Here is a 13,796-nt window from a genome sequence, read left to right as displayed (position 1 = left end):
CTGAAATTGTCAAGCTATTCTGAAGGCTATTATTGTGTGTATATGTAAATGTAATATCTAATGTTCACAGAAACACTAATAAAAACCAGTCTGGAAAGTTCTCCTCTATGATTCTACAGAGTTTAGTGTTCGGATCAGATCATGGCTTTCAGAACCACAACGAGGATGCTGCTTTCACAAAGTGAATCCTCACCAAGATACACCATTTACTTCTTGATCCCTCTACATTGCAGAGCATTCCATTCGTCACACCACCTGCCCGATTTTGCCAATATTTACGTAGAATTCAATATGTCCGTTGCTCTTTCCGTTCATAGTGACATTCAGTATTGCTCAGAAATTGTCACAATCAATACGTTATTATTATAACTTCAAACCCAGATGGAAGAAGGTTACTGCTTCACTTCGCAGTTATAGCTGGGTAGCAATGCTGGCTCAGACACTGACTGGTTATGTTTAAAATGAAAAGGATCAGGGGTCATTGGTAAGTATCCACCGTGCAATATGCTACATTTTAAACTAAGATGCTTATTACTTGCTACCCGTTCTTTAAACAGGATGAAAGCACATATTAGTTTTATACTCGTTTCCAACAGGCACATATTTACATTTACAGCTGACTCTCCCGCATCGCAGGGTTAGGGGCTCAGCTCCCCCGCGATGTGGAAAAACCGATGTGGTAAAATTTTCGGCCCCCCGCTAAGCGAGCATCTGAGTGTGATGAAGAATGTACAGGAATGCTTTTTGTATCGCAATCGTTCTTGCATGAGAGAGATACGGATCTCATGGTTTATGCAGAGGCTTCGCACTTATTATTGGTGTAGCTGCAGCGACGGCTGCACGGAACTCCTTTTATTTATTTTTTTGATAGATCAGACAGTCGACTCCTTAACTCCAAAATGGCGGCCAGCAGCAGCAGCAGCAGCTGACATGTCGAACGAAGCTTCTCCAATAATTCAACCTTTCGGTCTAAGTTCATCACTTTGCTCGGTTTCTTAGAATCACTTTCCGAAACACTGGGAGCTTTACGTTTTGGAGCCATGAGTATGTAAGGTATAACACACAAAGTTAGCGAGATAAACGCGGGAAACAAAATCACTACGCGGGAGGAGATGTACACGCGCCACTGACACCATTTTGGCTTTCCAAAGCGCGGATATCCCCAGTTTTTTTTTTTTTCGCAAAGTGTAACTTTTTACAAAGTTTAACTTAAAAAATGTGTATATGTATGGTATTAAACGATAAAATGCATTCATATTACACACATATATCCTATGCATTTATGACTTACTAAACTTTTTTACGTTTAATTTTCGTCTGCTACGCGTGTCCTCTGCGGTGCTACGCGGTTTCCCGCACAAGGCTGCAAAGTTCCCAAAAAATTCCCATTTAATTGTTTGTTGCCGACCCGCGAAAATATGGAAAGGCAACAAACAAAGGATATGGAAAGCGGCCGGTGTGGGAGGATCAACTGTATAACTATAACTACTAGCTTAATAGCTTCACAGATATTATCAAATGTCAGCGGTCCAATATTGGCTCACATAACCCCAACCTTAATTATTAGTAATGAAAATGCATAACCTGCTCTGGAGCAGCACTTAGAGACACAGTCCAACCCTTGTTCATCACCACATTTCCTCTCAGCCTTCTATTCATCATCTCAGGGTCTGGATGACTCGATGAGTTTTGGATTCTGATAGAAAGCCAGCCGCTACTAATCAATAGAACTGACAAGTTAATGTTGTTCCAAGGCACTCTTAACCAGCAAGTTATATAAATGAATATGGTTATGCATGTAAGCTGTATGAAATCAAAATTTGTTTGCGTAAAACCAGTTATGGATTTTATGCACTGCTGTTGCCAAGATAAGAAAACTCAGAATTCATCTCTAATGGTCTATTTCTCAAAGGTAGCATGCTGGCTCACTAAATCCAGATCCTGAACTCATTTCACGCTCCATCAACCCACTGTAGACGTTCACAATACAGCAAAGACATCGCTACAGACACTCCATGGTGTATACCTTAATCTCAGCTTCTGTTTGCATCCTTGGTGATTGATTCACAGTGGGAATGTTTTGCCGTTGTCCATCACATGGAGCGTGGTTGGCATTTTCCACAGTGTGGTTTGAGTCTGGCTCATTAGAGGCTTTAGACCTTCCGCAAGTCCATTTCAGCTGTCTGACCTCCCTCTTGAATGTTTTGCTGAAAAGGTAGTAGACCAGTGGGTTGTATACCGTTGAGGACTTGGCAAACAGACACGGGAGCACGCTGACCTCGGGGGGGATGGATTCACTGGAGCGGAAAACTGACCAGAGGCTGACTGCGGCGTAAGGTGTCCAGCACCCGATGAAGCCCATGCTGATGAGGACAGCAATCTCACAGAAAAAAAAAAAAAAATGAATACAGAAAAAGAAACTCATTACTATATTTCTATTAACATATAACTTCTGCTTCTACATTTTGAATTTGTCACAAATTTATTCACTTCTTGTACACCCTTAAAAAAACACTAGGTTGCGAATAGTTTAGGCTGTTATTGCAATGTAACAGAGCCATTCTCCTGTCATTTACTTTTTAAAAATTTTTTGGAATTCAGTTTCCTTCCCAGCATTCAAATGGAACATCTAAAAGATAATTCTTTTACAGAGAATTATTCATTGAACATGCTGAAGATTCAAATGTAAATTATGGTGATAGTTAAATAAGAAAAAGTTTAAATTAAAAGTGTGCTTCCACTAAAGATGAGACCTCCTGATCTGCCTCCCTTACAGACAGCAAACGGAGAAGAACATTATTTTGTTTCTCAACAGAAAAAATGTTCCTTTTAATGGCAGCCTAATATAGAACATTTAATATACTCACTAATCAAAATTTGAAATATCAAACATTTGTCAACTATTTTAAGCACTACCTGCAACCAGCGCTATAGGCAAATTTCTAGAAATTCAGGAATGAACGTAATGAAATGAAACCATTTGATATGCAATGCTTACGATCAATAACTTGCGATGCATTTTCAATATATTGGGGATTTGGTTGCTGTTGTTAATAGACTTGTAAGCAGCGTGAAGCTTTAGTGCCAGTCCAGAATAGCATCCAACAATGATGGTGGCAGGTATGAGCAGGTTTATCAGGAACATGGTGATGACAAAGGAAAAGCCATTCTCCTTCATTTCGCTCCAGGCTAAAGTGCAGGACGTGCCGAAGGGTTCAGGGCCATACTTCCCCCAACCGAGCAGAGGGAACACGGCCCATAAGAGTGCACACACCCATGTGCCCATGATCAGGAGCTGTATTCTGCCCTTGCTGATCTTCTCCTCTATGAACAAAAAAGCAAAGGGTGATTGCTAGCAGAACAGCAAACACACAAAGAACACAAAAGGGGTGAAAGGGTAAAACACTCAATACCTGAATGAGATTACAATTGAGGACAACAATCAACTAGGCTTTTAAATTCTGTTATTGTCCTCTTATTGATTAGGAGTCACTAACTGTCCACTTTTCAGATGGAGAAATGCAACATTCACACCCTCTGAACTGCATATATAGTCTGAAGCATTCCAATCTCAACGAAAGGTCAAACTAATATCTGGAGCAAAAACTAAAGCAGCAATTTTGTGTACATACAGGACACAAGGCACAAATGCTCTTGCTCATTTTCTTCAGTCATACAATGAGCGGCCATGAAAATTGTGCTATGAGGCATAATATATATTTTATAACATATATCATATCCAGCTGTGAGTGTCTATTTAGCTTGGTTACTTGGTTCTCTTAGGTATTGTGTAATAATATTTTGGATAAATGCTTACATTATGGGATCTGGACACCATAATAGAAAACTAAGAAGGCATAAACTAAAAGAAAGTAAATGAAAGCAGTCTTTGTTCTGTAGAACTTACTGGGGCTCTGCAAGCTCAAGGAGATGATGAACCGTACCACTGACATGACTGTCAGGGTCATCATGCTGGCCACACCAAAGAAGAAGCCCATGAGGCCATAGTAAAGACAGGTGGCGTCTCCACCCAGCCATCCGTGATTGAAGGCGGAAGCAATGGCCAGAGGATACATGGTGACCGCTGCTCCCAGGTCGGTAACTGCAAGGTTCACGCTAAGGAGTTCCGGGGGCTTGAGCTTGGTGGCTCTCCTGATGGCTGTTACTAGGACCAAGATGTTCCCAATGAAGGACAGCACCGCTGAGATCGACACAAAACAGTATTACCCATCTCCGACCATTCAAGGCACAGCAATCACTCTACTGCATGCTAGTAAATAAATAACACAGATCATTTAGTACACAAGAGACTATCATATGAATGCTCTTTATGCCACATCTCAACATTCATGGACAGCAAAGTGTATCTGTAAATTACAGCTTATATACAGCGCTGCTTGAAAGCATATGAACCCTTATTCTTGTACTGTATAAAATATTAAAATAAACAGTCTAAATATTACATCGTAAAATACACACATAAAATAAAAAAAATTTTATGATTTGCATTTACATTTATTCATTTAGCAGATGTTTTCCCCAAAGGAACATACTGTACATCTCAGAGTAAATTATGAGATAAATACAAGACTGATTTACACACCTGATTCTACTTCCCTATTTGGTTTAACCAGTGCAACTTTGGGTTCACTTATTTTTGCACCTGCAATACTTCCTTTTTTCTACTACACACATGATTTCCTCTAAAGCAACATATGGATTTGGTCATTACACACCTACTGTGTCACATGAAAAAGACTACTTCTCATTATATGTCCATTTTGTGGTAAAACTAAGGCACACAAGGGGTTCATTTACTTTCAAGCACACACGCACGCACGCACGCACACACACACACACACACACACACACACACACACACACAATCGTGTCTGCTCAAGATATTTAGACATTTCCCTCAGTCTTAAGCAGCTCAGTTCTGCTTGAAAATATCATTTTTTGTGTCCAGTTAACACAATTCTTAAAATTGGACGTTATTAAACTTGTAAAAACCTTCCATACTTTAAAAAATAATTTCTTACTTAACAGTGGCAGGGTTTTGTGCGGCTCTTGAAATTCGTAAAAGATTTTCAAATAGCTGTTTTCTTATGGCATAATTTTTTTTACCTTTTTCAAATTGCTAGTGATTTAATAAAGTCAAATTACATTTCATTAATACATTTCTCAGCAAAGCCTGTTACTGTATTTTACAGAGCTTCTACATCTGCAAGGAATTGATTCCCACAGATAAAATTAAGATAAGATTAAAATTAACCTTGTTCAGAATTTACAAGCGGACTGTTCCTTCTCAGATCTCCTTCACCTGCAACCTGTTGGTGACAAGCCCTATACCTCAAACATTACGCGGTCTAGAACTGCACACTCACACACTGACTGAAACCGCTTGTCCTGAGATGGGGTCGCGGCAAACCGCAGCCTAACCTGGCAACACAGGGCAGAGGGCTGGAGAGGGAGGGGACACACCCAGGACGGGACGCCAGTCCGTCACAAGGCACCCCAAGCGGGACTCGAACCCCAGACCCACCGGAGAGCAGGACCCGGCCAAACCCGCTGCACCACCCCTGTCTAGAACCAGTTATCCAGAAATATCACGTTTATATAAATTCTCTGTGCTCCCTGTGATTTTACACTGGTGTAACCACTTTTCACCCATTTGTCCCTTTATTCATGACAACTCCGCTAAGATACTGGGATGTTTCTCTTAGTCATCAAACCAGGTGCTGGAATGGGAAACAATGCAGCTACTGGCTGTAAATGAACAGGGGATTGCACATCACCCTCATGCACTACGTCCAGCCGCCACCACCCTTTCCAGAGAAAGCTTTAGGACTCATGTGTGGATCTGTCAGCTTTGTCTAAAAAGTGTCATTGGAGCTAAAGCAGTGCCACAGTTCACACAGACAGATATCATTGGGATATCCCTTTACATCTTCCAAAGAGGACAGAAGATAAAGAGCCCTTTAGATGATTTCCAACGGAAGAGCCTCAAACTCCCAAAGCCCATAAAGAACGGTACAATCAGTGTATGTGGTCAACTGTAGCACTACGGTAACATTGCTCCAGTGTGACACAACCCCAGCAGGGCTGTCAAGCACAGTTATGGAATACAGGATGAACAGTCCCACCTGTGGCCTTGGGCCATCATGTAAAAGCGGTACAAGAGCCAAGTGTGTGTGTGTTTGGGGGGTTGAGTGGAAACTGTAGGCTGTGGTGTTATGTTGATACTACTTTAATTTTTACATTTTATTGGTATTCTTCCTCCAGTGTTTTGAGCACACACATTTTCGGAACCGCTAGTCCCATATGGGGTCGCGGGGAACCGGAGCCTACCCGGCAACACAGGGCGTAAAGCCAGAGGGTGAGGGGACACACCCAGGACGGAACGCCAGTCCACCGCAAGGTACCCCAAGTGGGACTCGAACCCCCGACCTACCGGAGAGCAGGACCCGGTCCAACCCACTGCGCCACCATGCCCCCCTGTTTTGAGCACAGTCCTGCTAAATAAAACACCATACAGCAAACACAGCTCTGTCTAATGAAGCATAAAGAGAAGCACTGAACAGTGATGTTACACTGTGTGTACAGTAATTCAAACAAGTATGCATCTATGGGTCCTATAAGTTGTACCCTTTTATTTTTATATTAGATGGAGCAGAAAAGGAGGAAAAAAAATGTAAAAAACCGCTTAGAACAGAATCATGTCTGCTTTGTTGCAGCAGGTCGCTCTGAACTAGAAAGGCTGGAAATAAGATTTCTTTTCATATCTACGACATTCTAAGTTTCTCTAACGAGCTGTGAATCCCCGAAAATCACACTTCCTCGAACATTTAAAACATTTATTTTAATTTTTTCTTGCATTTTTCCCAAACACCACCTGGTAGTATTTTCTGCACAGCGGCCGCCACAGTAATCAGGCTTTTTTTGCAAATGAGTCGGAAAGTGGATCTTATATTATTTTATTATTAATTGCCGACACTTGACTGACTTTCGCGTTCAAAAACTGCCTCAGACTACCGTCACTACGCACTTTGTCTGAGACGTGTCGCTCGTTACTGACACACGGGTGGAGCGCTCGCCTTCACAGCGTTTATAGAAGCCGCTACAAATAAGTTTGACTTCCAAACAATCGCCAGTTAAATATTCTGCAGCGTTGACACAGAAATCGCTCATCTGTTATTGTTTCTCCGAACCCCATCCGCTCCTTTGCCTCCGTGACTCGAGGTGAGCAACACGTTCGCGCCAAAGCGCTCCTTCTCGCTCCGAACGGGCTCGCGCGAGGCTTTCCCGCGGATTCCCCGCGCGCACCATCCGCGAGGCAGCCTCGCGCGCACTCACCTACGACGAAGAGAAAAACGCCAGCTCCGTAGTCCATAGCAGGCGGCAGTTTAGATTTATAGAGGACTTCCATTTAATAAACACCGTGGAGGTCTTTAAGCCACGGGAGAAGCGCACATCCGTTCTTTTGAATTACTCCTGCCGTGTCTTTTCCTGTGGGAATCCCGCTGCAGGCGCGCGGCACTCAGTCCGTGTGTCACACTCGTGTTCGCACGCGCCGTGTGTCCCACAGTCGCTGTTTCCACCCCCCGCAGACAAGGGCCGCTTGCCTGCCTTCCCCGCTGAATGGCTGTTCTGAGGTCAGAGCGGCTGTAACCGACTGGTAGCGGGTCTGACAGCGGGCAACCGCATCTTCAGCATCTTCAGCATCTTGGTTTTCTGCTGCTACTCGTTTTCGCGTCCTGGACCATGATCCTGGGCTGTGTGGGAACAGTGTCCTTTTGCAGATTCCAGCAGGCAACCCTCTCAAAACAGCTCTTTACAAAAAAAAAAAAATCTGGTGATGCAGTTAGATGTTTGGCAGAAGGGACGGAGTGTTTGAGAAGATCCCTCTTAGGGATGTGGGAACACTGAGGAATGGAGGTGATGCTTGACTCCTGTTAGCAGACCTGCAAAGCCATACTACTGCTGTGTGTGTGAAACACTGGGAGATCTTCACTGGTAGCACACTATAAACGATGGCATTCCTGCACAGTGCTTTTATATCAGAAGGTGTAAAAGTGAAGAGCTGCACAGAATCTGATGTGAAAGATACAGTAGGTTGCCAGTTGACAGAGGAGTTGGTGGCACCTAAAACCATGGAAAGAGCCTCAATTCCAGCTCAGCTGTGGGGCTAGGAGCAACCAATGGAGGAAAAAGTAGAGGGAAAATGCTTTTATTATTGCATGCAGACTATGCCTGGAGACTGTCCAGAGCAAATCTATATTAAAAAAAACAAGTCTACATCAGAATGGCTGAAGAAAGCCAAATGAAAGTTTTTGAGTGCCCCAGTCATGTTTGCCTAGTCCACACCAAATCCACCAGATACTATGGGAGGACCTGAAATGGGCAGTTAATGCTCATAAACCTATGAATGTTTCTGAATTAAAGCAGCTATGCAAGAACATGTGGGCTGAACTTCCTCCACAGGAATGTAAAGGACTGGTATTGAATCACTGGAAGCATTTGGTTGCAGTTATTAAGTGTAAGGGGGAAGTTACTTTTTCCACACATACACACATTTTCAGAACCGCTTGTCCCATACGGGGAACCGGAGCCAACCGGGCAACACAGGACATAAGGCCGGAGGGGGAGGGGACACACACAGGACAGGATGCCAGTCCAGCACAAGGCACCCCAAGTGGGACTCGAACCCCAAACCCACCGGAGAGCAGGACCCGGTCCAATCCACTGCGCCACTGTGCCCCCGTTCCACACATAACTTTGTTCATTAAATAAATAGGCGAAATATGTGCTATTTGGTCCGGGGGAGCGGTGGTGCAGTGGGTTGCACCAGGTCCTGCTCTCTGGTGGGTCTGGGGTTCGAATCCCACTTGGGGTGCCTTGCGACGGACTGGCGTCCCATCCTGGGTGTGTCCCCTCCCCCTCCGGCCTTACGCCCTGTGTTGCCGGGTAGGCTCCGGTTCCCCGCGACCCTGTATGGGTTGAGCGGTTCTGAAATGACATGTGCTATTTGGTCATGTAGGTATCCTTTACCTGATTACAGATTTTGGTTAAAGACCTGAAAACACTCGGTGTCAAAAATTTGCAATAATAGAGGAAATCGGGATATTGTGCTATAGGACACTGTAATGGATGAAATACTTTTTCATGGAATTGCATGTCCACAAAAGATTCCCTTTGGCCTTGGAATTGGAGACTCCTTCTCAACTCTCACACTGAAGATCAGTTTGTGCTGGAGCATCCATGTTCCACAGGGTTTGAGACACTTATATTTTTGACAGACCAGTCATTATTCTGAAATAAAACCACTAAAACTACAACTTTTGAATGCAGTTGTGTTCAGACATGAACACAAGAGAAGATAGAATAAGAAAAGCAATTAGTAGATCAGAAAGAAATGGGAAAATGAAAGAACTTCTGGCTGACCTTTCATCTGGGACAGCTATAGTTCTCCAGATCCACTGAGGCTTTGCACACTTGTTATGAGCAAGATCACAGAAAACCAGCAAAACCTCATGTGTACCATAGGCAGAGAAAAGACTATTCATGGCACTCAAAACTAACTAAATGCTGCCATGTCACAGTTAACCTATTAGACTGCAATGACCATGACAGAATCCGTAATGCAGCACCTGAGGGGAAAGGTCTCTGGACTCCGTAGCCAGAGTGCCATGTCAGTTTGTTTAATTTGTTCTCCTTAAAGCTTTCATCATGACCCTCCAAAAGAGAATTCTCCTACAGTTTTATTATGCAGAAAAAGAAATGTAGAGTGATGCTCATAGCTGCTTCACACACATTAATGCATTGCAAAGCATTCGACCACATCACAGCGAGCACTCTGCACAGTTCGTCATGGGACTGCATTATAAGTGTTCCAGAGTCTGAACTTCTATTGGCTTTTGACCTAAATGATGCTGAACATACTGGTTTGTTCAGAGAAAAATACGAGAAATACTACACCTGTGGCTAATACATGCTGACAAATGTATGACAAATGGTGCCGAATAGGGCAGTGTTGCAAATTTAAATCCATGAGCAATTTAACCAGTGAGCTATAAGGAGCAAAACCCCTTTTTGTCAGTCTTCTGTTGTGTCTTATACTGACACTCCTATCTCTAAATAGTGCTCTAGGCTGTCACAGCTGTGCACATTCATCTGATCAGTTTTTTTGTCGTCTCTCTATCAGATCACTGTGGAAATGCTCAAATAACAGAGGCATTAAAACTGTCTAAACATATGTCTGCTAAATAGGTTGTAAACGTTACTGTTGTGTTTGATAAAACGCATGTTTTTCCGATAAGTTTTCCGCAGTGCTTGTGATGTAACTGTAAAGTAACTCTCAAAACATGGACACATTTCATCATTTAAAAGCCTTTGGAAGCAGGTATCACGGTGTTTAAGGTTGTCACCTTGTAACGTGAAGGCTCTCAGTTTGAATTCTACTCCTGCTGTAATACCCTTGAGCAAGGTATTTACCCTGAATTGATACAGCAAGAGTACTCTATAAATGGGCAAATCATTTTAAAGTTGTTCATCTAACACTGTTAATTATGGAGGTTAATAAACTAAACCTGCCCTTGTAAAAGGTAGTTCAGTGGTTTCTTTAAAAAGGAAAATCAAATGACTGTCTTGGCCAATTTTTGTTTTTTTGATAAAAAGAATAATTTCTGCCTTGTTTGCATGAGTTTCCTCGGGATGCTCCAGTTTCCTCTTACGGTCCAAAGATGTGTTTCAGGCAAACCGGTGACTGAATTGCTTAAAGTGTGTGTGCATGAGTGTGTCCCGTTGCTCTTTGATTTATTGACATCCCATCCAGAATGTGCCCTGCCTTGTGCCCCATGGTTCCGGAATAGGCTCTGGATCACCACAACCCTCCATTAGGAAAAGTGGTTATTGATGATGGATGGATAGATGAATATTTCCAGCAATATTTTAGTTATATTTCATGACACGACACAAGAAACCCTCTGACATGCACCTTCCAGGCTTACTGCTTGAGACTAATATTTATTCACTGTGAAAAATGTCTAAGAAAAAATGTTTTTTTTGTGCTTTTTTTTTTGGTCACTGAGTCTATGTTACATGGATAGTGACAAGAATGAAGCGTGTTTCTATCTGACCGCTGGCAATATGGGGTGCTCATGCAGCAGTCACGGTAGAAATTCTGGCAGACTTCAGCCTTCCATTCCTGATACCGTACAAATCAATCAAGTTCCATCACCACGGAATAATACCCAGATACTGTTAAAATCGGAGATTAGTCTGGAACCGCGTTCTGAATAACAACATGTGACTGACACCATGCTCAAATTCCCAAGTGCCCCCTTCCTCCTTGTTCCACAGGAGCAATTCATACACTGCTTCGTGCTACAAGAGTATGACTAAATGAAGTCCTTCACTGTCCATCACGCTCCCCAGGCACGGCCCTTGCTATTTTATTCGGTTTGCATAATGTTACAATGATATTAATATTGTATCGATAATAATGTAAACTGTAGCTAATTAACTATTTGGCTGGACGCGGATGTTTATTGAAAGGATCTTTTATACTGCGAACACAATCCTGCAGGCACCATCTCAGATAATTGAGGGTAGGAAGGCTGTCGCAGCTCTGTTTACCCAAATTTTTCACACTGTGATTAGGGTTACGCCATTGTCACAATGGTCTCCCATTACCACTGAAGAAGACAAATTGTGACACCGTCTCCCACTGGCCTTAGCTTTGTGCTGGAGAACATAAAATCCCAGGCTTATTATATCATTATTCATAATATATCCCATTGCACAGGGCAGTGTATTGTGCTGTATGAGGGCACCTTTCGTAGTGACAGTTCTCTGGAAAGCATCAATCCTTCACACACAGCCTATGGGTTAGGTGTCCTCACATATGGGCTGTCAGTGCACTGAGGCTTTTCATGAGAGGAGACATGCACCAAACACACTACCTGCCTGACATTTATTGTCCTTTGCCTGTGGACACGGTAACCTCTGCGAGGCCATTAACTTACTGTAATTTCATATCAGATGAATCTCTGTGAGCTCTTTCACTTTAGATACATTTACACTGCATAAGTTATCTGTTGTTCTCGCTCTTTTAGTTAATATATCCCATCTACAATATAAAACAGAGAAATATATGATTTTGCACACTTGTTATGAGCAAAATCACAGTTCAATAAAGGAACACACCATAGCTTTTTTGTCTTACATTGATTCATTTAGCTGATGCTTTTCTCCAAAGCAACTTACCGTTGTAATTGTATCTACAGTTATTTACCCAGTTGGGTAATTTTACTTCAGCAATGTAGGGTAAGTGCCTTGCTCAGTGGTATTAAATCAGGAATTTGAACATGAAACCTTTGGGTCTGAAGGCAACAGCAGGAACCACTACACTACCAATTATCTCCTCTTTATATCTTCTGACAGCTTTCTGCATTTGATGTTTTTAAATCGACATTTTGTGCATTGTGTACGCTATATTGTGTGTGCTGCTCTTGTATTACTCAAGATTCCATCACCGTTGAACACAATAAGATACAGTATATTCAGTGCATTCCACATTTGGTGCTTGTATGGCGATCTGTATTTGGGGGGAAGGGTTTCATACCTTTCACCAAATTTTCTAATGGACCTGTCACTGAAAATGGTTAAAAACGACTGACGGTTGTTGGCTTTGATGAATCTGACCATCAGTGAGGCTACAGTGAACCCTCTTCAACTTATGAAGATTGCTGTGAGTATTCAGGCTCTCCTTAGAAACCCATAATTTTCTCACTTCAGAGATGCACTGGACATGTGTCTTGTTGACATGGAAATCTGTTGATACTGCTGTGAAAAATACACTATTTTTGAAGAGGATTGCCTTGACACCACATACTCACATCACCTCTTGGTGTTCTCCTTCGCGCTGATGAAGTATGGTGGCCCAGGAAGGAAGCTTCGTAAAAACACTCAGTTCTAAACAATCTGGCTTCTCTTCATCACAGCAGATGCTATAATTTGTTGCTGGATGCTCATTGGGCAGCTAAAGCACTCTGAAGCCAGCAGTATATGTGTATATTTGTACATTCATTTAGTGATACCTAAAGCATTTCAATGCATATATTTGTGTTACTGACAGATCATTTTTCAGTTGCCCTTGTGTGTACCGTTTCCTTGTGCTTTTTTTTATCTTTTTTATGGTTTTTGATTTAGGGTTAGCTTTATAATTGTATACTGTGCATGTTGTATTTGTGCTTGGGGGGTAATAAAGTATTGTGTTTAGTGTTTTAATGTGAATAGGTGCCTGCAAACTGAAACCAGTCTGTTTAAATATTTCAGTTGTAGGAAGGACTTAGGTCAAGATATGTGGAATATATCAGTGAACCATCATGTCATTTTTTTATTATTGTTACTGTGAAATTTGTTTTATTCTCTTAATTTTAATCCTAATATTATCTAATATATATTTTTTTCAAATTCACTTGTTAAATAAAGAAAAAAAATCAGAAATATAGAAATCAAAAAAAGTTACGTTAGGATTAAAAGTTATTAAAAGTTAGAAAAATATGAAGTTACATATCAATTTTACAGCTCCCTCTTTTGACTTAAGAATGAACTGCAAGTGTTTAAACATTCACTTACAACAATGCAGGTTAAAAAAAACAAAGTCAGTCCTGCACCTGGGGTAAAACATGGGAATGTGAAGCACAAGCAGGGTTCACTCCTTCAACTGGCTTCATTTATTCCTTTTTGTGCAGCAGTAGAACAAGAAATTCTTTTTCAAGGTTTAACCTCTT

General features: G+C 42.0%; 1 protein-coding gene across 1 annotated transcript; it reads right to left on the bottom strand.

The window, feature by feature from the left end:
- Positions 1–2,002: 2,002 nt before the first annotated feature.
- opn8b (opsin 8, group member b) lies at positions 2,003–7,575 on the bottom strand. Its single transcript, XM_018743577.1, has 4 exons — positions 7,357–7,575; positions 3,908–4,201; positions 2,999–3,324; positions 2,003–2,380 (listed from the first exon to the last, which is right to left on the bottom strand). Exons 1-4 carry the CDS (start codon positions 7,427–7,429, stop codon positions 2,003–2,005), a joined length of 1,071 nt encoding a protein of 356 aa, XP_018599093.1. The 5' UTR covers positions 7,430–7,575.
- Between the last annotated feature and the right edge of the window lie 6,221 nt (positions 7,576–13,796).

This window comes from Scleropages formosus, chromosome 1 (genome assembly GCF_900964775.1).
Source record: "Scleropages formosus chromosome 1, fSclFor1.1, whole genome shotgun sequence".
Taxonomy (NCBI): Eukaryota; Metazoa; Chordata; class Actinopteri; order Osteoglossiformes; family Osteoglossidae; genus Scleropages; species Scleropages formosus.
The sequence above is the reverse complement of the archived record's forward strand: the minus strand, read 5'-3'. Positions and strand labels throughout refer to the sequence as shown.